This window comes from Chiloscyllium plagiosum, unplaced genomic scaffold (assembly GCF_037043375.1).
Source record: "Chiloscyllium plagiosum isolate Xiang-an unplaced genomic scaffold, Cpla_swu_hap1 HiC_scaffold_14, whole genome shotgun sequence".
NCBI classification, from domain to species: domain Eukaryota; kingdom Metazoa; phylum Chordata; class Chondrichthyes; order Orectolobiformes; family Hemiscylliidae; genus Chiloscyllium; species Chiloscyllium plagiosum.
Genome location: NW_028270152.1, coordinates 21,544,682 through 21,568,304, shown reverse-complemented (window position 1 = coordinate 21,568,304; position 23,623 = coordinate 21,544,682). Strand labels below are relative to the sequence as shown.

Genomic DNA, 23,623 nt, shown 5'->3' with positions numbered 1-23,623 from the left:
TTTCATGCAGTATTCCAAAAGTGGCCTAACCAATGTGCTGTACAGCTGCAATTTGACCTCCAAACTCCTATAATCAATGCACTGACCAATAAAAGCAAGCATACCAAACATCTTCTTCACTCTCCTATCTACCTACAACTCCACTTTCAAGGAACTGTGAACCTGCACTCCAAGGTCTCTTTGTTCAGCAACATTCTCCAGGACCTCACCATTAAGTATATAAGTCCTGCCTTGATTTGCCTTTCCAAAATGCAGCACCTCACATTTATTGAAAGTAAACTCCATCTGCCACTCCTCAACCAATTGGCCCACCTAATCAAGATTCTTTTGTACTCTGAGATAACCTTATTCATTGTCCACTACAGCTCCAATCTGCAAACTTACTAATCATACCTCCTATGTTCACATCCAAATCATTTCTATAAATGACAAAGTGCAGTGGACCCAGCACCGATCGTTGTGGCACACCACTGGTCACAGGCCACCAGTCTGAAAAGCAATCCTCCACTACCACCCTCTGTGTTTTACCTTTGAGACAGTTCTGTATCCAAATGGCTTGTTCTCCCTGTATTCTAGATAATCTAACCTTGTTAACCAGTCTACCATGAGGAACCATGTCAAACGTCTTACTAAAGTCCATATAGATGAAGTCCACCAATCTGTCCTCAATATTCTTCTTCATTACTTCTTCAAAAAACTCAATCAAGTTAGTTAGACACAATTTCCCATGCACAAAGCCATGTTCACTCTCACTAATCAGTCTTTGCCTTTCCAAATACATGTAAATCCTGTCCCTCAGGATTCCCTCCAATAACTTGCCCATTATTGATGTCAGGCTCACTGGTCTATAGTTCCCTGGCTTCACTTAACCGCCTTTCTTGAATAGTGGCACCATGTTAGCCAACCTTCAGGCTTCTGGAACCTTATCTGTGGCTATCGACAATATCAATTTTTGGGATCATCATCTTACACCTATACAGTGACTATTTCCATAGGCTTGCTTTGCTTCTTTCTAACTAAATACTAGCATGGAAAGTGATTCTACTGCTGGTTAAAATATTGCTGTCTACTTATTGGACATGCTTCCTTTACTTTTATATGTTGCCCTTTGCAACACTTACATTCTGTACTCTGACTTCGATCGTTTTGCTGGCAGTTCTGCAAATATTTCTTAGTAGGGAGTTCAAACTGTCTCTTCAAAGCCTTCAAAACTTCTCCACTCTGCCTTTCCTGTTCTTCAGTGAAATTTAAGGAACAAACAGCTTGTTGCAGTCTTTCCCAACTTATAATGGAGTTGCTATTTTTAATTGTTTCAACTTCATATTCAGTTCTGCAGCCACGCTCATAGCTTTATTCCTGAGACAAGACAAAATTCCACTTTTGTCTCATGTTGGCATTCACTTCAAGAGCAATCAGAGAATTCATCGCCATCTTGACTCAACCAGTAATTTAAAGTTGCAGGCTGCTTTTCCAATTAATCCTTCCTGCTTCTCATAGTATCTAATTCTGTTACAGGTTTGAAAGTCCACACAATTTCAGGTGATCATTATAACTTTGAACATCCACACAATTTCAGGAGTCCACTTCTGACATCATGTTTCATGCACTGTATTTTAATGGCTACTATACCTAAACTGAAAGCAAGTTACAGCAGAGGTCACGTGATTATATTAATGATGAGGAGGTGCCGGTGTTGGACTGGGGTGGACAAAGTTAAATATCACATAATACCAGGATATAATCCAACAGGTTTATTTGGAAGTACAAGCTTTCAGAGCGTTGCACCTTCATCAGGTAGCTGGTGGAGCAGGATCATAGGACACAGAATTTATAGATAATAGTTTCATACAACTGATGCAATATAAAAAAAGGTGACATCTCAGCTCAAGCAATCTGTAGGTATTCAATCCATGTGACAGTTTATACATTCCTGGAAATGGAACCAGTCTGGCTCAAGATTGGAATACATAGAGACACTAACCTTACACTTTAACTGCATTGTCTGAGCTGAGATGTCACCTTTTTTTAATAAAGCCTTAAGTTATCTCATAAATGTGACTTGAAAGAAGTTCTGGGATTTGCATATTAATGAATCAAAACCTGCAACCCAACTTAAAAGATGAAAGACTTAACAGCAGTCTAGGTTTGTTCAATATATCGCATCAGTTGCATGACACTGTGATCTTTTGCTTTATATTCTGTGTCCTATGATCCTGCTCCACTAGCTACCTGATGAAGGAGCAGTGCTCCAAAAGCCTGTACTTTCAAATAAACCTGTTGGACTATAACCTGGTCTTGTGTGATTTTTAACTTGATTATATTAAGCCATAAGCTGACAATGTACAAACGTATTTCTCCAGTAACACAAGGCCACCCAACAGATCTTGCATAAATGTAAATCCTTTTGAATTGTTCTCATAGACCTAACTAAACTGGAAATTTCTATATATTGATATTTTCATTTATGCTGTCTAGTAAGACTACAAGAACACCATAAATTGCCATCTTTTAACTGAACAGATACTCTAAGGTGCACCATGGCTTTACTCAATAGTGAAGGAAAATCTAAATCTCTTAATCTCAAAGGTATCTGAAATAACTCCACAGAAACTGGTATCCTGTCGCCAAATCATCCATTATTTACATGTGCACAGTACATGGATTCTAACCAGCTAGCTCCAAGCTAGTGCCTCAAGTGAGGAGAATCCCTGAACCTCATCTTCATCTGTGTCAGCCAGGGCTCCCTGATGGGCCCAGGTTAACAGCTCCAGTTAGGAACCTCATATTCAATGAGATCACCTGACCAACCTCGTTCCAATTACTACAGTATCATTAGCTCCAATTATCATCAACAAATTAAGAATAAGTAGGTGGTTTGGTGGAGAATCTTTCACATGCCAGTACTCAATCTACATTCCATCATGAAAAGGGTGGTGGATGGAGAGACAGATGAAGCTATTTTAATTTATTCATTCATGCTAGTAGAAAGATAATGACTGAAACTTTTTTAGAGTTAAACTGGTCAAATCTGATTGGTCAAGTAGACAGTTACCAAAGAGGGATAGAGGCCTAACGTCAGTTAGTCGTTGAACAGCTGCTGTTCGGGACTATGTTTTAACTCCCCAGTAACTTTGAAAAATATTCATTTCTAAACTAGCACAAGGGAAGAAAAAATTTATAGCCACAGGAGAAGGAGCTGATATGCGAATAAGGATGATGAATTTCTACTTTCTACTAATCGCCAACTTTTAGTTAATGGTACAAGAGTAAAAGTTAAAGTAAATTAAAATAATTAAAATTACAGTAAGTACAGCAATTTGAAAGTATAAGTTAAGGAATGGCAAGACAGGGTAGCTCAGCAAAGCAGAATGCTCAATCTATGACATGTGGAGAGTTGTGGATTCTGCTCATGACCATGACGAGCCCACGTGTAGCTTGTGCCCGGGCTTTCGGAGGTTGGGCAGCTCTGGAGTCACTGGTTTGCATCTGTGAGGCAGGCAACTATGGGGATAGTATGTTCAGAAAGGCGGTCAAACCAGAGGTTAAGGGCAAGCAGGTGGATCGGGAATAGTGACCACTAGGAAGTCAGAGAAGCAGACAGTTAGTGCAGATGTCTATCGTTTTCCAATTTGGATATTGATGATAGTGATGGATCTGTGAGCAGTGCAGCAAGGGCAAAGCCCATGGCACCATGGGCAACCCAGGAAGGGAGGAAGAAAATCCAATGGTAATTGTTTATTTGGGAGAACAACCAGGTCTTCCTGCAGTGATTCCACAATGGTTTGTGGCCTCACTGGTGCTCGGGTCACGGATATCCCAGAACGGCTGCTGGACAGTCTTCTGGGGAGGGCAAACAACCAGATGATGTGGTCCATCTTGGTACTAACAACATTGATAGGAAGGGGCATGTGAGCCTGTAATTGCAATGTAATGGGCTATGAAGAAATCCAGCATTCAGTCCACTAAAATAGTAACCTCTGGATTAACCCCAGTGCCGTGTGCCAGTGAATACAAAAATAGTAAGGTAAGACACATGAATGCAAGAAGAAGAGATTTAGATTTCTGGCACTGATCTTAGAGAGATGGCTCCCATACAAGATAGAAGAATGGCATCTGTACTGAGCTGAGACTGAGTTCCTTGCAGGGCGGTTTGCTGGTTCTGTTGGAAGGGTTTAGACTAACTCAGCATAACTATGGGATCCAGGAGAGAATATAAGAAAGTAATACTAGGGTGCACAAAATGCTGGGAGAGGCGGAAAGCACAAAAAATACAGAATAGTAAGTTAATTAGTGAAGTTGGAGGAAGAGAGAAAGTAATAAATCAATAAAGCCTAAATCAGGGATACAGTGCATGTATGTGAATTCATGGAGTACAGTTAATAACTCTGGGCAGTTGCATGCGCAGATTACCTTGTGCAATTATGATGTTGTAATGAGACCTAGCTTAAAGAAGGGCAGATTTGGCTAATATTTAATCCTGATTAAAAAGTCTTCAGAACAGATAAGAAAGGGGAAAAAAGGAGGCATTTTTGATATAGGAGACCATTTCAGTCTGGACACCAAGAATGTTTCAGAGGATTCAAGAACAGTATCAATTTGTCTCGAGCTAAGGAATAGGAAGGGAGTAGTTACATTTCTTAAAGTAAAATATAGATCACCAGATGGTGGGAAGAATATAGAGGAATAAATCTGCAAGGAAATTACAGAGATGTGCAACCATCATAGAAAATTGGAGACTTTAATTACCATTTAATCAACTGTGATAGTGGTTGTTTAAGGGACAGTGAGGGACAAGCATTCCCAGATTGTGTTCAGGAGAATTTCCTACAGAAGTATGTATCCAGTCCAACTAGAAAGGAGACATAGCTAGACTTGATTCTTGGAACTGAGGTGGGCCAAATGGATCAAGTGACAATGGGAGAACATTTAGGACAATGACCATTATATCATAAAGCTCAGGACAGTGGTAGAAAATGATATTGGCCAATCCTGAGTAAGCATAACTAATTGGTGTAGAGCAGACTCCAATCAGGCAAGAACAGAACTGGACTGGATATATTGGAATGAAAGATTGGCATGAAAAACAGACACTGAACAATAGGCTATCTTCAAAGAGGAGATGGTTAGAGCACAGTCAAGGTGTAAGCAAAGAGAAAGATAACACAAACAAATTCAGAGGTCCATGGAAAACAAAGAAGATAGAAATGATGCTAAAGAATAAAAGGTGTGCTTAGGATAGGTATCAGTCGGAAAGTATAATGGAGGATTCCTGATGAAGGGCTTTTGTCCAAAACATAGATTTTCCTGTTCCTTGGATGCTGCCTGACCTGCTGTGCTTTTCCAGCACCACTCTAATCTAGATTGAGAATCAAGTTGAGTACATAAAATTCAGTAAGGAAGTGAGAAAATCAAAGAAGCAAAGAGAGATTATGAAAAAAGACCGTCAGTTAACATGGACAGAGATTCTAAAGTTTTCCATAAGTACATCAATAGTAAAAGTTTGATAAAAAGGAGAAGTGGAGCTGATTCAGGCAAAAATAGAAGATTTACCATTTGAAGTAAAAGGCCTAACTGAGGTCTTAAATAAATATGTTGCATTTGTCATTATCTTTGAGATAGATGCTGCCCATGTCATAGTGATAGAAGAGGAAACTCAGTCACTGTAAGATTTTGAAATTGATCTGGAGGAGGTATTGGACAAGCTGTCAGTCTATAAAGTGATGAGACTTTCAACCAAATCAGATGCATCCAACATCATTATGAAAGTGAGAGTGGAAATTGCTGCAATTATCTTTCGATATTCTCTGAATGCAAGGGGGTGGTGCAGGAATTTTGTAGATTTATAAACAGTACACATTTGTTCATAAAAAGTTGTAAAGTTTTGGTCCCTCAATGACAAACCAGTCTGTTAACTTTAGTGGTGGAGAATCTTGTAGAAAGCATTATTCAGAATAAAATTAATTAATGTGGATTGATTATGAAAGTTCAGTATGGGTTTGTTAAAGGAAAATTTTGTCTAACTAGCCTACTGGACTTTATTGAAGAGGAGCAGAGACTGATGATCAGGCTGATGAAGGGAAGGCTGTTAACATGTTGTACATGGACCTTCGAAAGGTATTTAATACAGTATTATGCAATAAACTTGTGAGGAAATTTATAGCTTATGGAAGACAAAGGACAGTAACAACTGAGATACAAAACTGGCTCCGGGGTAGGAAATAGAGAGTCATGGTTAAAAGGTATTTTTTAGGTTGGAAGAAGGTGTATGGTGGTGTATAGAAACTGCAGAAACACTTTGAGCTCTATAAAACTCAATTAATTGTTAAATACTCAACTGAATAATACATGCTTTCAAGTTCTGGAGATATCTCAATCACTGTCTTTCACTACCCTGGGTTCTGTAACTAATCCCAAATAGTATTACGCAGGAGAGTTGGCAGCTGGCCAGGCTGGAATTCTTCTCAATGTCTTCACCACCCCTCCTGGTATAGGATACCTCATACAGTGTCATTCTCTGGAGTCCTGTTTAAGTTGGGGTTTTCTAAGCTACTTTTTACAGAGTTCAGACAAGTTGACATTCCAATTTCCTTATTTGGAATTGCTTATGAAACGTCCAATTCCAAATGGTTTTACCAAGTGGTCTTACATAGCTAGCAATTCTCAAATTCTGGTGGTTTCTATAAATCCTTCTCGCTTTCATGGTCTCAGTCATAACTCAGCTCCCTGATTGGTCTTCAAGGTAGCTGGAATGGCATTCTATTCATTACTCCTAACTCCAGCTTGAACTTGAGCGTGGTAACCTATTTACCTTAGAGAACTGCTTCCTACAATGTCTTCTGTCTAGCTTGCAGTTATATTGTTCTAGTCCATTATAAAATCTCATATTGATTCCCATACCTTCAGCCTTATCCAAAGGTCCCAGACTTCCCCAGAGATCTTGAGATCCTTGCATTCCTGATATGTATCTAAATGATCCTAGATCTTAGGGCGGCATGGTGCCTCACAGCGCCAGTGAACTTGGTTCGATTCCAGCCTCGGCCGACTGTGTGGAGTTTGCACAATCTACCGTGTTTACATGAGTTTCCTCCAGGTGCTCCGGTTTCCTCCCACAGTCCAAAAATGTGCAGGTTAGGTGAATTGGCTGTGCTAAATTGCCCGTAATGTTCAAGGATGTGTAGGTTAAGTGCATTGGTCAGGGGTAAATACAGGATAATAGAGTAGGGGAATGGGTCTGGGTGGGTTACTCTCCGGAGGGTTGGTGAGGACTTGTCGGGTCTAAGGGACTGTTTCCACACTGTAGGGATTCTATGATCTTGGTGTGCAAGGAAAAGTTCATGGGTGACATAAAATTTGGGAGAACTGTAAACTGTAGGGAGGACAATTTAGAACTTCAAAAGAATATTGACACATTAGAGGAATAGATGGATAGGTGGAAGGTGACGATCAATCCAGAAAAGTATGAGGTGGTATACTTTGGAGAGACAATGTAACATAAAGGATACCATTCTGAAAAATCTGCAGGAGTATATACGTCCATAAGTCATTTAAAATGGAAGGATAATTGAGAGAGCTGTTAATAAAGTAGGCAGTATTTCATAAATAGGGACATAAAGTAAAAGAACAGAAAGGATATGATGAGCATGTAAAATACACTGGTTAGCCTTAACGTGGAGTATCTTACACAGATCTGGACGTGAATGCATTGGAAAGAGCAGAGAGGTTTATGAGAATGGTTCCAGAGATGAGATGCTTCAGATACGAGGAAAGATTGGCAATGTTGGGTCTGTTTCTCTTGAAGAGGAGAAGATGAAGAGGAGATTTAATTGAAGTTTTCAAGACCATGAGGGGACTGAACAGAAGGCACAGATTTGAAATATTTTACAAAAGAAGCGAATGCAAGGTTAGAGGACATTATTTTGACACAGCAAGTAATTAGGGTATAGAATATACAGCCTGGAAGACTAGTGGAAGCAGGTTGAATTAAGGTATTCAAGAGAATAATGGATGTCTATGTAAATAGGTACAACATGCAGGATTAAGGAAAAATGGCAGTAGATTGGTAATAGGCTAAAATGCCAGAGACTCAGTGCAAATATGATGGGCCAAATGACCTTCTCTTTTACCATAGCAATTTTGTGATTTTGCGGTATTCTTGCAAATGTCCCGATGAGTGCAAGACAAAAAACTTTGACAAAATATTTATATTTTCCCAGTAATACTCAGCTCCTGCACTATGAAATGACTATTCAATGTTCAAAATCTTTTAGATGTGTCTAATATTAGAAACTCACAAATTCATTTTGGGAGCACAGTCTGTATTTGTGGATAGGTCTCGTTTTCAGCACAATGTTTTTGAAACCAGGCATTAGAAATCTCAGAAATGTAAGTTGTACTGGATGCAATTGGCTCTTAAAATTCCTTGGCATGTTGCACTGGTTTGGCCAATGTTGAGGAATATTCACTAAAAGATACTAATGAAAACTAACCAAAACATCCTGCCCAATGACTCTCACTTTGTTTGGTAATTAGCCCTCGTAAAGATATAAAAAAGACATAAGGGGCAACATTTTCACGCAGAGGGTGGTACATGTATGGAAGGACCTGCCAGAGGAAGTGGTGGAGGCTGATACAAGTGCAACATTTAACAGGCATTTGGATGGGTTTATGAATAGGAAGGGTTTGGAGTGATATGGGCCGGGTGCTGGCAGGTGGGACTAGATTGGGTTGGAATAGCTGGTCGGCATGGACGGGTTGGACCGAAGGTCTGTTTCCACACTGTACATCTCTATGACTCTATGACTATAAATCTCTATGCTAACCAGCTGAGTGATCACCATAAAGAAAGAAGTGTTGAATTTAACATTGCTGAACTATTACAAGTTAGCAAATTGACTTTAGGCAAAACAAGCAGAATGCAAGTGGTTATGCTTACCCACTGATATTCACCTCCTTGCTGCCAGTTAGAGTTGATACCAGCAAACAGTTCTTGTAATATGCCAATTGGCCATTAAACAATACTTAGCTCCCAGATCTTTAAAGTGGAGGAATCTCATTTGCATATGGATATAAAATGAGCTAAAATTATATTTATAGCATCCAGTCATAGATTTTATTTAAACAACAAAAAGTCAACGATATGCCCCAAAAAGCCTTAGCTCTTGAACAACTAATACGTTGCTGGAAAAGAACTGCACTGTTTTATCCATAAGGTCATGCATTTCAGTTCACCACCCATGCACAGCAAACTGATGTGTCATATGTCAGTAAGGTCAACTCCTTTTTTACATAGTCTGTTGGGCTGAGTGAAGGAACCTATAACAGGAGCTGTCTATTCATCGAAAAGAGGCCTTTATGTGTTTTAGTCAGTAATAGCTGAAGAGTTTTAGGATAATTGGGCCATTGAGGAATGAGTCACTCAACAAATGTGCATTCCCAGAGTTCCCTTTGAAGTGTTGACAGTGATTAAGGATCTTTTTTAATATGTTTATTTGTTGATCAGGTGGTAGCTTTTGAATGCAGATTTATCATTGTCGCATATTATGTGCTTATAATTAAGACAAGTGGCAGTGCACCATTCGAAATATAATTATACTTTAACTCTTTAAACACAAGGACTTTCAGCAGCATATTTTATATGTAGGGTATTGAAAGACTAGTAACTGGGAAATTTCCAGTTGCACTTTCTGTTTTATTTTCAAAGCTCAACATTAGACATAAATGTAAAATCATTTTTGTAGATAATATCTTCCAGCTTAAAGAAGGTGATTAATTGTGATAACCTTATCTTGCAGAGAGAGTCTTCCTCCTTAGGCTCCCTGTAAAGATCTTTAACAAAGGAATTTATTAGGTGGTCTTCCTTAGAAGGGCACAGTTTACACAAAGAGTAACAAAAACCATATTAATTGATACGATATTTTGTACATTCAGTAAGAATCATCGTAGTAAACATAATTCAATTTTTTTTTGTCTCTTCTCACTCACAGCAACAAAATAAAATGTTGCTGTTCTTTCACTGTCAAGGGGTTGCAAACCTGTAACTCCATTGCTTACAGGACTAGTATGTACCTACAGGTAAAAACAATGACTGCAGATGCTGGAAACCAGATTCTGGATTAGTGGTGCTGGAAGAACACAGCAGTTCAGGCAGCATCCAAGGAGCTTCGAAAGCCCTTCATCAGGAATCTAGTATGTACCTACATTTCAATGACAGTAGCAGTTTCAGCTCACTACCCCCTCCTCAAAGGCAATTAGGAATGGGAACAAATGTTGGTTTTTAGGGCTAAGAGATCTTAGATTAGATTATTTACAGTGTGGAAACAGGCCCTTCGGCCCAACAAGTCCACACCGACCTGCCGAAGCGCAACCCACCCAGACCCGTTCCCCTACATTTATCCCTTCACCTAACACTGCGGGCAATTTAGCATGGCCAATTCACCTAACCTGCACATTTTTGGACTGTGGGAGGAAACTGGAGGAAACCCACGCAGACACGGGGAGAATGTGCAAACTCCACACAGTCAGTCGCCTGAGGCGGGAATTGAACGCGGGTCTCTGGTGCTGTGAGGTTGGTGTAGCAATGGTGTGAAGAAGGTAAAATTGAAATTAGTCAATGAAGACATCTTACCAAATCTGCCCTCTGATGGCCCTTGCAGTTGGTATGAGGGCATGAGCTTGTTTGCATCATAGACAAGTGAAGCCTCTTTGAAATAGAAGCTCTTCCCTTTCAATCTCTCAGCAGCTCCTAGGTTGGTAATTTCAGTGCCCGTCTGTGCTGTTGTGGCACCCTGCACCCAGGAAGCCAATCATTCTGTACAATTCTTAGCTGTCTGCTGTCTAGTATGCTGGTGCCAAAGTGAATGAATACTGGCTGTTGGGTGCAAGCACTGATAACTCCCTATGAAGTGCTGCACAGACCCACTGTTATAATTGCCATTGAGAGAGCAAGTCAGCAAATCTTCACTTTGAAGTTGAAAGACAGGGCCAACCATCCATTGAAAAGATCCAGCAGTCACAGGATCAGTTTATTATGATTCTCATAGAATTGATGTGACTTGTGTCACACTGGGGAGGGTTGAACTTGATTACCTGGAGTCTGATTCTCCTTGTTTCAACATATGTCTGCTGCACACGTCCTGCATTATGATGGCATAGATTGTATATATCTCAAGGATAAACCATCTTTTAAACCCTTCTTTAATGTCATTTGATTTTAAGTTGAGTGGGAGGACAGAGGCCCCAAAGTTAATTCCTGGAAATGGAGTGAAGTACCAAGTGAAAATAAAATGTAGGAGTCAGTGATTCACACAGTGTAAAGGAAGGGATCAGAAAAATAACAATCAGTATTGTACTTCAGTGCCCTCTTCAGTTATCTAACTCTTAAACCTATCTAAGGTGTTACACTAGGAGAAAGTGAGGACTGCAGATGCCGGAGATGAGAGTCAAAAAGTGTGGCGCTGGAAAAACACAGCAGGTCAGGCAGCATCTGAGGAGCAGGAGAGTCGACGTTTTGTGCATAAGCCCTTCATCAGGAAAGTATTACAGTAAGCAGCTAGGCCTTGGAAAACGTTACACCAATCACACCAAGTTGCATCAAGGCTCATGAACTCACGAAATATCTGAACAGTTGAACAATGTATTTGTGCAAACAATACCTGAGAGAACTTGAGAGGTATAGATTTGCACTGTTAAAAAAAATCAAGAAAATTTACATAATAACATTGTGTGCCCAAAATCAAAACTCCTCAACACAATGCTAGTGTACCAATAACATATGTCCTTTAGGGAACCAAGGGATTCACAGTCTACAATATAGTAAGACAGATATAAGGGTTATCCCTTTGTAATCTGTTTGGACATATGACCTTAATTAAAGGGGTGTTCCAATTCCAGAGCAGTCCTAGATGTAGGAAATACAAGTATAGTCAAGAAGCACGTTTATGGGAGAGGCAGAGTGAGTTGATTTCTTGCTGTCTGTGGGGTGCTGAGGTCTAGTAAAATCTAAACAAGCGTTTCAACAACCATTTTGACAAATGGTAAATCACAGGCACATTTACAGCACATCTGATAACCTTTATGCCATTTCAGAGCCAAAATGGAAGAAACATAGAAACTGATTTAATGGGTGAACAATACACATACAAATGTTCCAGAAACCAATCTTCAAGTACATATTCCTGGAGAATATTTAGAGATAAAGACTTGGCCCTCATGTTGCACTTCATCTTCACTTGAATTTGTTTTAATCAAGCAGTTCTTTCCATTCAATCAGCTGGGAGTTATTGACAGTGACATTGGCAGATGGGCATTTAATGTATTCATGAAATGTTACCCTGTGTGCTATTATAACCTCTAATAAAATCAGATGCAATATTACGTTACATAATGAGATTAAACATTCACCACTCTTCAAATATTTCCAACTCAGGTTTGGGATTCTCCTGTTGGGGAGTGACCTTAGTGGAGAATAAGGCTATAGATAAGTTAACCCAGAATTATTAACTTAAATCAAAGTGTTGGTGTGGATAAATCTTCAAGCTAGCAAATGGTAATGTTAGGACTGATATCAGAAAATTCTCTGTCATACAAAAAGTGATCAACATTTGGAATAATTTTCAAATACAGCAGTGGAGGAGGCAAAATCAGCAGTATTACCTCAATGGTGATGCCACACTGAAAATAGATGTATTTGGCTGTCTGAATTAAAGTGGGTCACATTGTGGGTAGCAGGATGTAGAAATGTACCTGGACTCCCCCAAGTGCAAGGTACCATTGACTGCACATGCGGAAAGGGGGTGTGATATTACAATACTGCAAATTCATTGATGGGAAGAGAATCCATTCAATTCACAAGCAAGTTCCAAAGTTGATAAATTCTGGAGCACTCTTGGGTACCTGGAGTGTTTGAGGATTCAGGTGCCATACATGGCTAGCTACTCATAGAACCATAGAATCCCTGCAGAATGGAAGCAGGCCATTCAGCCCATTGAGTGCACACCCAGCATCCCACCCAGGCCCACCCCCTCTCTCTGCATTTCCCTGTGCTAATCCACCCAACCTGCACTTCACTGGACTGTGGGAGGAAACCGGAGCACCCGAAGGAAACCCGGGTCATAGTGAGAATGTGCAAACTCCACACAGACAGTTGCCGGAAGGTGGAATCGAACCCGGATCCCTGACACTGTGAGGCAGCAGTGCTAACCACTGAGGGATAATGGCAATTCACTGCACCTATGAAATCACCCACAGCACAGGTTTAATGCTGCTCCAATCATTGTGCATTGGACTAGACTGCATCTGAAGACTCTCTTGGCATTCTCTACTTAGTGCCTACCTGCTTGCTCACAGCACCTATGCCTTGCCTTGCCTTGCTCTGCCAAATAGTACAATCACACAACCAGGCAGCCTTGGTCAAAGAGTCAAACATCTTGCTATATAACAGTGTCTTACTTCAATCTGACACCTGCACCATGTGCCAGCAGTATATGTGGCAAACACACTACACATGGAGCAGGCATGCGACTATCCCTGAGGGGTGTGGTCCTCACCAAAGTCCATGAAGATGTCCAGTAGCTGGGGTTCCCAGCACAGTAAATCAAGGCTGCCTCCTATACCTCAGTGCCTCTCTCAGAGTGTTCTCATTCAGGGGCTGTATGCTTCTGTAATCCAAGCAATGGGTCACACTCAACCCTGTGGCTCAACAAGACCCAGTCCTGTGGGTTAAGGTTAATATGGGGAGAAAGTGAGGGCTGCAGATGCTGGAGATCAGAGCTGAAAATGTGTTGCTGGAAAAGCGCAGCAGGTCAGGCAGCATCCAAGGAACAGGAGAATCGACGTTCCGGGCATAAGCCCTTCTTCAGGAATCCACACAGACAATTGCGGAAGGTGGAATCGAACCCAGGTCCCTGACACTGTGAGGCAGCAGTGCTAACCACTGAGGGATAATGGCAATTTACTGCGCCTATGAAATCACCCACAGCACAGGTTTAATGCTGCTCCAATCATTGTGCATTGGACTAGACTGCATCTGAAGGCTCTCTTGGCATTCTCTACTTAGTGCCTACCTGCTTGCTCACAGCACCTATGCTCCATTCCTGAAGAAGAGCTTATGCCCGAAACGTCGATTCTCCTGTTCCTTGGATGCTGCCTGACCTGCGGCGCTTTTCCCGCAACACATTTTCAGCTCAGTTAAGGTTAATATGATCAGTGGTCTAGGTGCATCTCATCTGAATAAGGGGCTGGGCCACAGTCAGTCTATTGGGTCTGCTCACAGAAACTAATGGGAAAGGGGTTGGGAGCTGGGACAGGTAATGAAACGTAGCAAGTGAGTCTTCAAGACTAGGTCTGCAGGCTGAGGGCAAGGGGTGTGACAGTATCTGTAAAAGGGAATTACAGTGAAATATGAATAGGAAGGGAGGATTGAGATCGGGCAAGTCTACAGCCAGGAGCACTCCAGATTCAAAGGTGGGGCAGTGAATGACTATACTTGACATAATCACCTCATATGCCAGGGGCTGGGTTTGGAAGGTGGCCAGGTACAGGTGCAAGTAGATAGTTTGGATGGGGACTGGGAATGTACACAGCCTGTTGAGTGTATGGGCAGTGTTATCAAGAAGAGAATTGAGATGTGTCGAGCTCATTGACATGTTGAGGTGGAAGCTGTAAGCCATTGGCTGAGGAGTACCAGCTGCCTCCTGGCACTGCCCTCTATCATTCTGTGGGTGTCAGATTCCCCATATCCCTGTCACCATGACTTTGGTCCTCAAGATGAATGGTGGGCGGTGATGGATTGCGGGTGTGCGCATCTTTCCAGGAGCTCCTCAGGATCCTGGGCCATCGACCTGTCCACAGAGGCAGCCAGACAGTCTTATACATACTGTACTGCTGCAGCTTCTGGGCAATGAGGGCCACTGCATCCCACAGACCCCTCTGCCATTGCTCCCTGTGTATGAGGATAAAGTCCCTGATTGTCTACACTACAGAGTCCCCTTCTGATGGGGAGCTGAGCAGGTGCCTGGTCTCCAGTAGTCCTCCAAGTGCCATTGCCTGGGGCATTCCTTCCTTGGCCATTTGCTGAGAGGTACTCACCTGTTTGTGCTCCCACATTCACTAAGCCTAATATACTCACTGAGGTGCCTATATCTGAGCTGGTGTGGGTGCAGGAGATGGATCATCCAAGGCCTTCATACACTTGTCCTCAGAGAGAAAGGAGGTGGTTCTGGGGGACTGTGGCCTATAATGAGAGAAAGGGTGGAACTGAGTGAGATGGGAGTGAGCAGAATGCCTGTTCACCCTGGTGCAGGTGGTGAGGTGTTCTGAAGTAGTAAGGAGGCAGGGCAGAGCCCACGCAGTGTTAATGGTGTGACAACTTGGGGTCAGTGAGAGAGGGTGATAGAAGATGTTGCAGGCATTAGTGAAAGTGGCAGAGCGTGAGGCTTGGTGGGAGGTGGGTGCAGTAGCAAAGATACAGTGAGTGTGAGGTAGCAGAGAACTTACCCTGGCACAGCGGAGATGGCCACTGACCTTCTTACAGCACTGCTGACCATTCCTCTACCACTTGGAGATGGCACTGAACCAAGGGGCAACCTTAAACTCAGCTGCCAGAGTTGGTGATGTGGCCTGGTTTGCCTTTCTCCAGGAAGAAGATGCCCCTCCTCAGCATCACACCCTCGACCAGGACCTCATAGGACTGTTTCAGGAATCCTTAATATTGCAAGTTAGCCCAAAGCTACTGAAGATCTATTTCCTGACACACACTAATACTAAGAATGAATGATTCATGAGAGAAGTGCTGGGTAAATTTCAAAACAAGAATTAATTTCATTGTAAGATAAGGGATGTATGAGGATGAATCTTTCAATTAATGATTAGGTGACAATTGTGATGGGAAGAGGTGGTGTTTTGGTGTTATGTAAGACAGTTAGCATGCATTAGAAGGTCTATAGCTCCCTTAACCAGACAGTGTACTGAAGAGTTGGTCATACAAGGATCTTTCTCAGAAGAATTTGATAGTACCCAGGCTGTATAGGGAGGAAAGGGATTATGTAATGACATGATATTATTGTCAGTCCTGGTGAAATATTTTCTTTCCTTTCTGCACAGTCAGCCCTGAGTGTATGGAGATGGTGGGCAGTGCCAGTGCTTGCTCTTTTCAGGTGGGCCAGTTGATGGTTGTGTCCAACTTGGCAGAACAGAAACCCAGGTGGATAAGATGTAATTTTCTGTTGTGTCAACTCTTGTTATTACTAACATCAAGGAAATTCAAGGCTATAGGGTCCTCTCCCCAAATCTATTACAGATATTTTCTTATAAACCTCAGGTATGAAATATGCTAAATAGGGTTTATAATGTAGACATAGAGTGGATGATTCCCCTTGTGGGACAATCTAGAATGTAAAATGAAGGAGCTGGTCATTGACTTCAGGAAGCGGAGTGGAGAGCACACCCCTGTCTGCATCAATGGTGCTGAGGTGGAGATGGCTGAGGACCATCAAGTTCCTGGGAGTGAGGATCACCAACAATCCATCCATCCCAGCTTAGAAGTCAAGAAAATACAACAATGCCTCTACTTCCTCGGGAAGCTAAAGAAATTTGGCATGTCCACAAAGATTCTTACCACTCTTTATGGATGCATCATAGAAAGCGTTCTATCTGGATGCGACACAGCATGTTATGACAACTACTCAAGACCGCAGGAAACTACAGAGTCATGAATCAGCCCAATCCAACATGCAAACCAGCCTTCCATTCATTGACTCCATCTGTACTTCCCACTGCCTCGGGAAAGCAGCTAACATAACCAAAGATCCCTCCCATTGTGGTTATACTCTCTTTCACCTTCATCTGTCAGGCAGAAGATATAAAGGTTTGAATACACTGACAAACAGATTCAAAAACAGCTTCTTTCCCACTATTATCAGACTTTTGAACAGACCTCTCAAATGTTAATTCTGATCTTTCTCTTCACACCTTTTCTGTAGCTGTAACACTGTACTCTGTTCTGCTGTCCTGGTGCACTTTGTATGGTATCTGGCTGTATAGCATGCAAAATGACACTTTCTACTGCATCTCAGTAAGTGACGATAATAAATCAAACTCAAATCTCGAATGAGAGGTCATAATTTTAGACTAAGGGGCGGCAAAGTGGAAACAGAGATGAGGAGGAATTACTTATCTCAATACATTGTGAATCTGTGTAATTCACTTCCCCAGAGTATAGTGGAAGCCAGGACACTGAATAAATGTGAGGAGGAGTTGGCCAGATTTTTAAATTAGTAATAGGTTAAAGGGTTATGGGGAGCAGGCAGGAAATTGTAGCTGAGCCCAAGATGAGAGCAGACATGAACATATCAAATGGCAGAGCAGATTGACGGGGCTGAGATTTTATGCCTGCTCCTAGTTCTAATGTTCTTAACCTATTCAGAGTTGTTATTACCCACCTCTGTGGCAGATGGGACTTGAATCTAGACCTTTTGTTTAGATCAGAGTGGTGCTAGAAAAGCACAGCAAGTCAGGCAGCATCTGAGGAGCAGGAAAATCGACATTTCGGGCAAAAGCCCTTCATCAACCTAGACCTTCTAGCCCAAGAATGGTACCAAAGTGCCGCAAGACCCTACTACCCAAAACAATTGCATCAAATTTTGAGGTGCATCTCTCTTGTAATTTAAATTGAAACAGTTTGTTTTAAGTCAGGATGATTGTGATCGAGTGAGAATGAAATATTACACGCAGATATCAGCACTTTCCATTATTCAACAATTTGAAGAGTCAAGGAAAGGTGAGAAGGATTATTTAAAAAAAAAGTTCTGGTATAAAATAAACTTAGACATTGAGTCTTTTTTCTTTGGATGAAATACATAATCCAAGTCTATGAAATACTTAAAGTTATTAATGCTGTAGATGGAAGCAGGTTATTTGGCTAAAACCATGACTGTAGAGCAGGTAAACACAAATACAATTGACATTAAAAGACTAGAAAGGGTTTCGCTTCCTACAAAGCAGCAGAAAATTGGATGAAGCTTTCAAAGCAATGATGGACAAATATACTATTAAAACCCAAACAAGTTCTCTCCCTAAAAAAGTATTTGTGTTGCTGAGTTCTTCTGCAGTGCTTGGTTCTCGCCCTTGTAGATTTCTGGCTATGAGATTATGAATTGTGAAATCCATCATTGCATGAATTAAATATAATTCAAGACTGAATATCTGGGCATTTATTTTACTTCAGAGATCAGGGAGAGATTTGATTGAGGTTTATCGTCTGAGAGGTTTCACCTATGATTATTTACCTCCCTCAAGACATTTAATAAACTGGGCAGTTATGAAAATTATATGAAACTCATCAGAAATACATTTTCATTCCTTTTTGTCATCCCTGACAGATATAGGAGAGTATCTGGCATTACCTCAGGAGACTGCTCTCTGACAGCAATGGATCTTGGCTGAGGTGACTTTGCAGAACCTCACCAGTGAAACCACACCATTCTTATTATCTGAGATAACTCAATAAATTCAGATTAGCATGGATGGACTTCTGTATCAATGGAACATCCCATTTTCAAGTCAGAACATAGAAAAAAAAAAGCTATGCTTGGAGATGTCAACAGTGCAAATCATTCAGGATGCCTCTATAGTGGGAATAAAGTAGGAAGAAATATCCAATGAAATGCAAAATAATTTTGATTCTTTGTCATCATTTCAACATTTTGTTATCCTGTTTGCTATCAAAATACAGTTTCCATAATCTGTGTCATATGTCCCAAATTTTGTAAAAATGTAATTCTATGACAATGCCTTATCAAGTCAGGGGTATAATGGAATACTCCTCACTTCCCTATATGGGTGCAGCTCCACTATGTGTGATACCATCCGGGACAAAGCAGCCCGCTTGATTGACACCACATCCATAAGCATCCATTCCCTCCACCATCAATGCTCAGTAGCAGCAGTGTGTACCATCTCCGTGATGTGCTGCAGAAATTTGCCAAAGATTCTCAGACAGCACCTTCCAAACTAGTTATCTCTAGAAGGACAAGGGCAGCAGATACATGGGAACACCATCACCTGCAAGTTCCTTTCCAAATCGTTCACTGTCATGACTTGGAAATTTGCTGCTGTTCCTTCACTGTTGCTGGGTCAAAATCCTGGAATTCTTTCCCTAATGACATTGTGAGTCTACCTACAACACATCGACTGCAACAATTCAAGAAGGCCTCTCACCACCAACTTATCAAAGGAAACCATAGGTGAGTAATAAATGCTGGCTAGCCTGCAATGCCCATATCCTTCAAGTGAATTTAAAAGAAAATCAAATTTCACATGACAACCAATCAGCATTCTCTTCTCATTTAGTTCAAATTGTTGTTCCTTTTAAATTTTGGTATATTTGCAATTCTGGGCTGATGAGTGCAAGATGAAAACTGATGAATGGACTCTCTAGCCTCAAATAATGCTGATCTTGCTAACATTGCTCTCACCCAGTGCACACCCTGTACAATATAACCTCTATGCTTCTGTCTAAGTCTTACTGATTTGCTTAATATGATCTGCCTCTACTGCTCATTAGCGAATGTTTTCATAGTACTTCGGTATATGTGACAATAATTCAATCAATCAAGAAAGAACCTGTGTCTTTTGGAAGCAATATTCAAATATAATATTCTCCTGAAGTTCGATATAAGTATTCTTAAAAAAATATACTTTTAAATTTTCAAATACTTCCACTGTGGTTGATTAACCACCAGTGCTGTCAAGTTTGAAATTTCTGCAAGGCCAATGTGTTCTCTTGCCGGAAAAATGGGGGCAAGAATAGTATTACTTGAGACTTTGTCTTAAACAAAACTAGAAAGTGCTGGAGAAACCCAGCAGGTCTGGCAGTATCTATAGGGAGAAACACTGAGTTAAAGTTTTGAGTATATTGACTTTTCATCAGAATGGCTCTTATGATTGGCCACATAACTCAAAAAATTAACTATATTTTTCTCTCGACAGGTGCTGCCAGATCTGCTGGATTTCTCCAGCACTTTCTGTCTTTGTTTCAGATTTCCAGCATCTGCAGTTCTTTATTTCTACTTTAACGAGACTTTGTTGAATCCATTTGTCTGATAGATAAGCATCCAAATAACCAGATATCCTTATCTTTAAATGATATATGTGCAAAAAAAGGACAATAATTCTCCTGAGTTGAGTTGTGAGCAGGTAGATCTGTGTTTCTAACTGCTCTTGGACTTGAATTACATTTTTTGTCTCTCTTTGCCTTGAACTTTAATATATCTATTACCTGCTCATTGAGAGATGCTCCCCCCACCTTCCATGGCCATTTTCCAAAAGCTGCAAGAAATCTGATTCCACTCTCCTGCAGAAAACATTATGTTCAAGAGGATCTAATGCTATAACGGTCTTCCAATCACAATGCTTGTGTCCCTACTGTGTAGAATGAAGAAAATATTCAAGGAGCTTTTGAGATTAAATTATTACAATAAAAATGCAATGACAATTATATAAAGAGTGGAGCTCAGGCTTATAAGAAAGTATAAAGTATCCCTAAAGTTACTGGATTATTCTAGTTATGACTGCAATTACTGTAGAATGTATCATTCAGAGATCATTAAAACTTAGTCACCTGGGGAAGGCAAAGAAAGAAAGAATTCTAAGCAGGAATTTTAAATAATGAATGCAGAAGGACTTGGGAAAGAAGAGTAGTTTCTGCCAGGAAATTAAAGATCACAAGTTGCCAGGCCAGATATGAGCATCACCTGTTTGATGGGCTAAAATAAAAATTGTAGAGGTAAATGTGACATTCACTCCCAATGCTGACTGCCATTTCTGTATGGCTTTTCTGAATTTTCAAAATTAAGATTGCACTAGGTATCTGGTGAACATATAGAGTTGCGATATGTATTGCAATGGTGAATGCTGTGTGATAGAGGATATAAAATGGAGGTAGTGCAAGAGAGTTATGGAGTCATAGAGTCACAGAGATGTACAGCATGGAAACAGACCCTTCGGTCCAACTCGTCCATGCCGACCAGATATCCCAACCCCATCTAGTCCCACCTGCCAGCACCTGGCCCATATCCCTTCAAACCCTTCCTAGTCGTATACCCATCCAAATGCCTCTTAAATGTTGCAATTGTATCAGCCTCCACCACTTCCTCTGGCAACTCATTTCATACATGTACCACCATCTGCGTGAAAAAGTTGCCCCTTAAGTCTCTTTTATATCTTTTCCCTCTCACCCTAAACCTATGCCCTCTAGTTCTGGACTCTCCTACACCAGAGAAAAGACTTTGTCTATTTATCCTATCCATGCCCATCATGATTTTATAAACCTCTATAAAGTCACCCCTCAGCCTCCGACGCTCCAGGGAAAACAGCTCTAACCTATTCAATCTCTCCCTATAGCTCAAATCCTCCAACCTAACAACATCCTTGTAAATCTTTTCTGAACCCTTTCAAGTTTCATAACATCCTTCCGATAGAAAAGAGACCAGAATTGCATGCAATATTCCAAAAGCAGCCTAACCAATGTCCTGTACAGCCGTGACATAACTTCCCAACTCCTGTACTCAATACTCCGACCAATAAAGGAAAGCATAAAATGCCTTCTTCACTATCCTATCTACCTGCAACTCTATTTTCAAGGAACTATGAACCTGCACTCCAAGGTCTCTTTGTTCAGCACTTACAAAAAAGATTTATTATAATATAAGTTCTAACATTGTTACATTATTTTTCTGTGATACTTGCAACAACTTTAACTCGGAGCAAGTTAGGGCTGAGTGGGGATGTAGTGTTATGGAGGGGAGGCTGTGTCATGGGAACTTAGCCTGTCACCTGAGCTATATTAAGTATAGTCAGTGAATTCAATTCCTTTGAGCAGTGAACCCAAAGGAATTGTTCCTGGCGTGGATAGTCCTAGGAAAGGGTTTGGTTAAAGACTCTAGTGCTGGTGAGGCTGGAGCAAGGGAAGATAGATGCCTGCTCTTCCTGGTTTTTGGAGATTCCACACAATTAAAACTTTATCATTGGCCTCTTTAGTCCACAAAATGGGACTTCCACCATATCAATGTTGACCCCACAGTCACCTGCCGAAATCATGAGTAAAAATGTTCTCCCTGTAAAGTGAGTCCTCTGCCCACGGCTGGGTTAATAACAGTTGCATTGGGTGAAGCTCTTAACTAGGCATTAATTACCCAGTTGTGTGCCTCAGTTGATGGTGGAGTAGGAAGACTACCTACAGGCCTTCCCACCACATTTTCCATAGGGGTCCAAGTGAGAAAATGGCAGGGAGCTCACCTGTCACCCTTCCCTCCCATTAAATATTGTAGATTCCACTATAAGTTTCTTTTGGGATTCACTAATTGGCTTCAACATCCCTATAAAAAAACAATGGACTGCAACTTGCAGTTTTTTCTCTCTTCTTTCAGCCTCATCTCCACAGCATCAGTGAAATCTGGCTGGGCTGGTAATGAGATTGAAACATCAAAGCAGAACTGCAAATGCTGAGAGTGAATTATCCCATTAGGAATACAAGTGAGCGTGAGAGAAACTGTTTAAATTTAATTGTGGGTCAGTGAGTATTTGGGAGATGAAATGAATGGGATAGAATCTCTGTTGTGATCTCTTCAACAAAAAGAATTTGAGTTGAATGCCCTATCCTTATTTCAAGCTTAGTTTTAGAAATACTTACACTGCACCAATAGCACAACAATATATTTGAATGCCCATTCATTTGGGACTGTGGGACTGATAATATATTTCAATGGTTTTTAATTATTTCTTTCTATTTTCATAGGAACCTTCTTGATGTGGACACCTTCTCAAAGTCAGATCCTGGTAAGAGTTTAATAAAATAAATTTGATGTGGGGGTGCCAGTGTTGGACTGGGGTGGACAAGGTCAGAGGTCACATGACACCAGGTTATAGTCTAACAGGTTTATTGGCAATCACAAGCTTTCGGAGCGCTGCTCATTCATCTGAAGAAGGAGCAGCTCTTCAAAAGCTTGTGATTTCAAATAAACCTGTTGGACTATAACCTGGTGTCATGTGACCTCTGACAAAATAAATTCATTAGCGGGGTTTAAACATTATGCGTGGTAGCTTCCCAGACACTGGGGTAATTTTAACCTCTGTTCCCTTCAAATTAATGGTGAGATATGTTGTGATTGGCCTGGGTGGGAAATTAGAATTTTACAAACATGAAACCTAAAGTGATCGCCAATCTCTCGTGGGCATGGTTTTAACAGAGGCAGAACTGGAAGGCCGTGGACTAATCTGTTCCTTGGGAAGCTGGTTGATATTGAAATATTTGTCAGACCCTGTGTGCCTCAAGATTAATTAACTATTTGGCTTAAAGTTAATGTTATCCGGGCTTCAGAAATCCCAGCCAGTCACACAGTGTGAAAAATTCTTAATGCAAAATGTAATTGCCTTTGTAACACAGCTTGTGGGTCAAGAGAAACAGAACTGCTTTCTCAAGTGCTGAAAAGCCAACCCTATAAAACATCCCTTGCTTTATCACTAAATTCTGAACTCTCCCTGACCTCTCCTGATTATCAAACGCCCTCCTCAAGATCACTGACCCTCCCTAGGATCAATGACACCTATGTGATTACTCATCCATTCCTGA

At 41.0% G+C, this 23,623-nt stretch overlaps 1 protein-coding gene across 1 annotated transcript in view; it reads left to right on the top strand.

Annotated features, from left to right (window-relative positions):
• Positions 1–23,623, top strand: part of LOC122558872 (copine-9-like) — a 405,261-nt gene that overhangs the window by 21,288 nt on the left and 360,350 nt on the right. Inside the window, exon 2 of the mRNA XM_043707757.2 lies at positions 22,790–22,830. Coding sequence (XP_043563692.1) covers positions 22,790–22,830 — 41 coding nt within the window. The remainder of the gene's footprint in view (positions 1–22,789; positions 22,831–23,623) is intronic.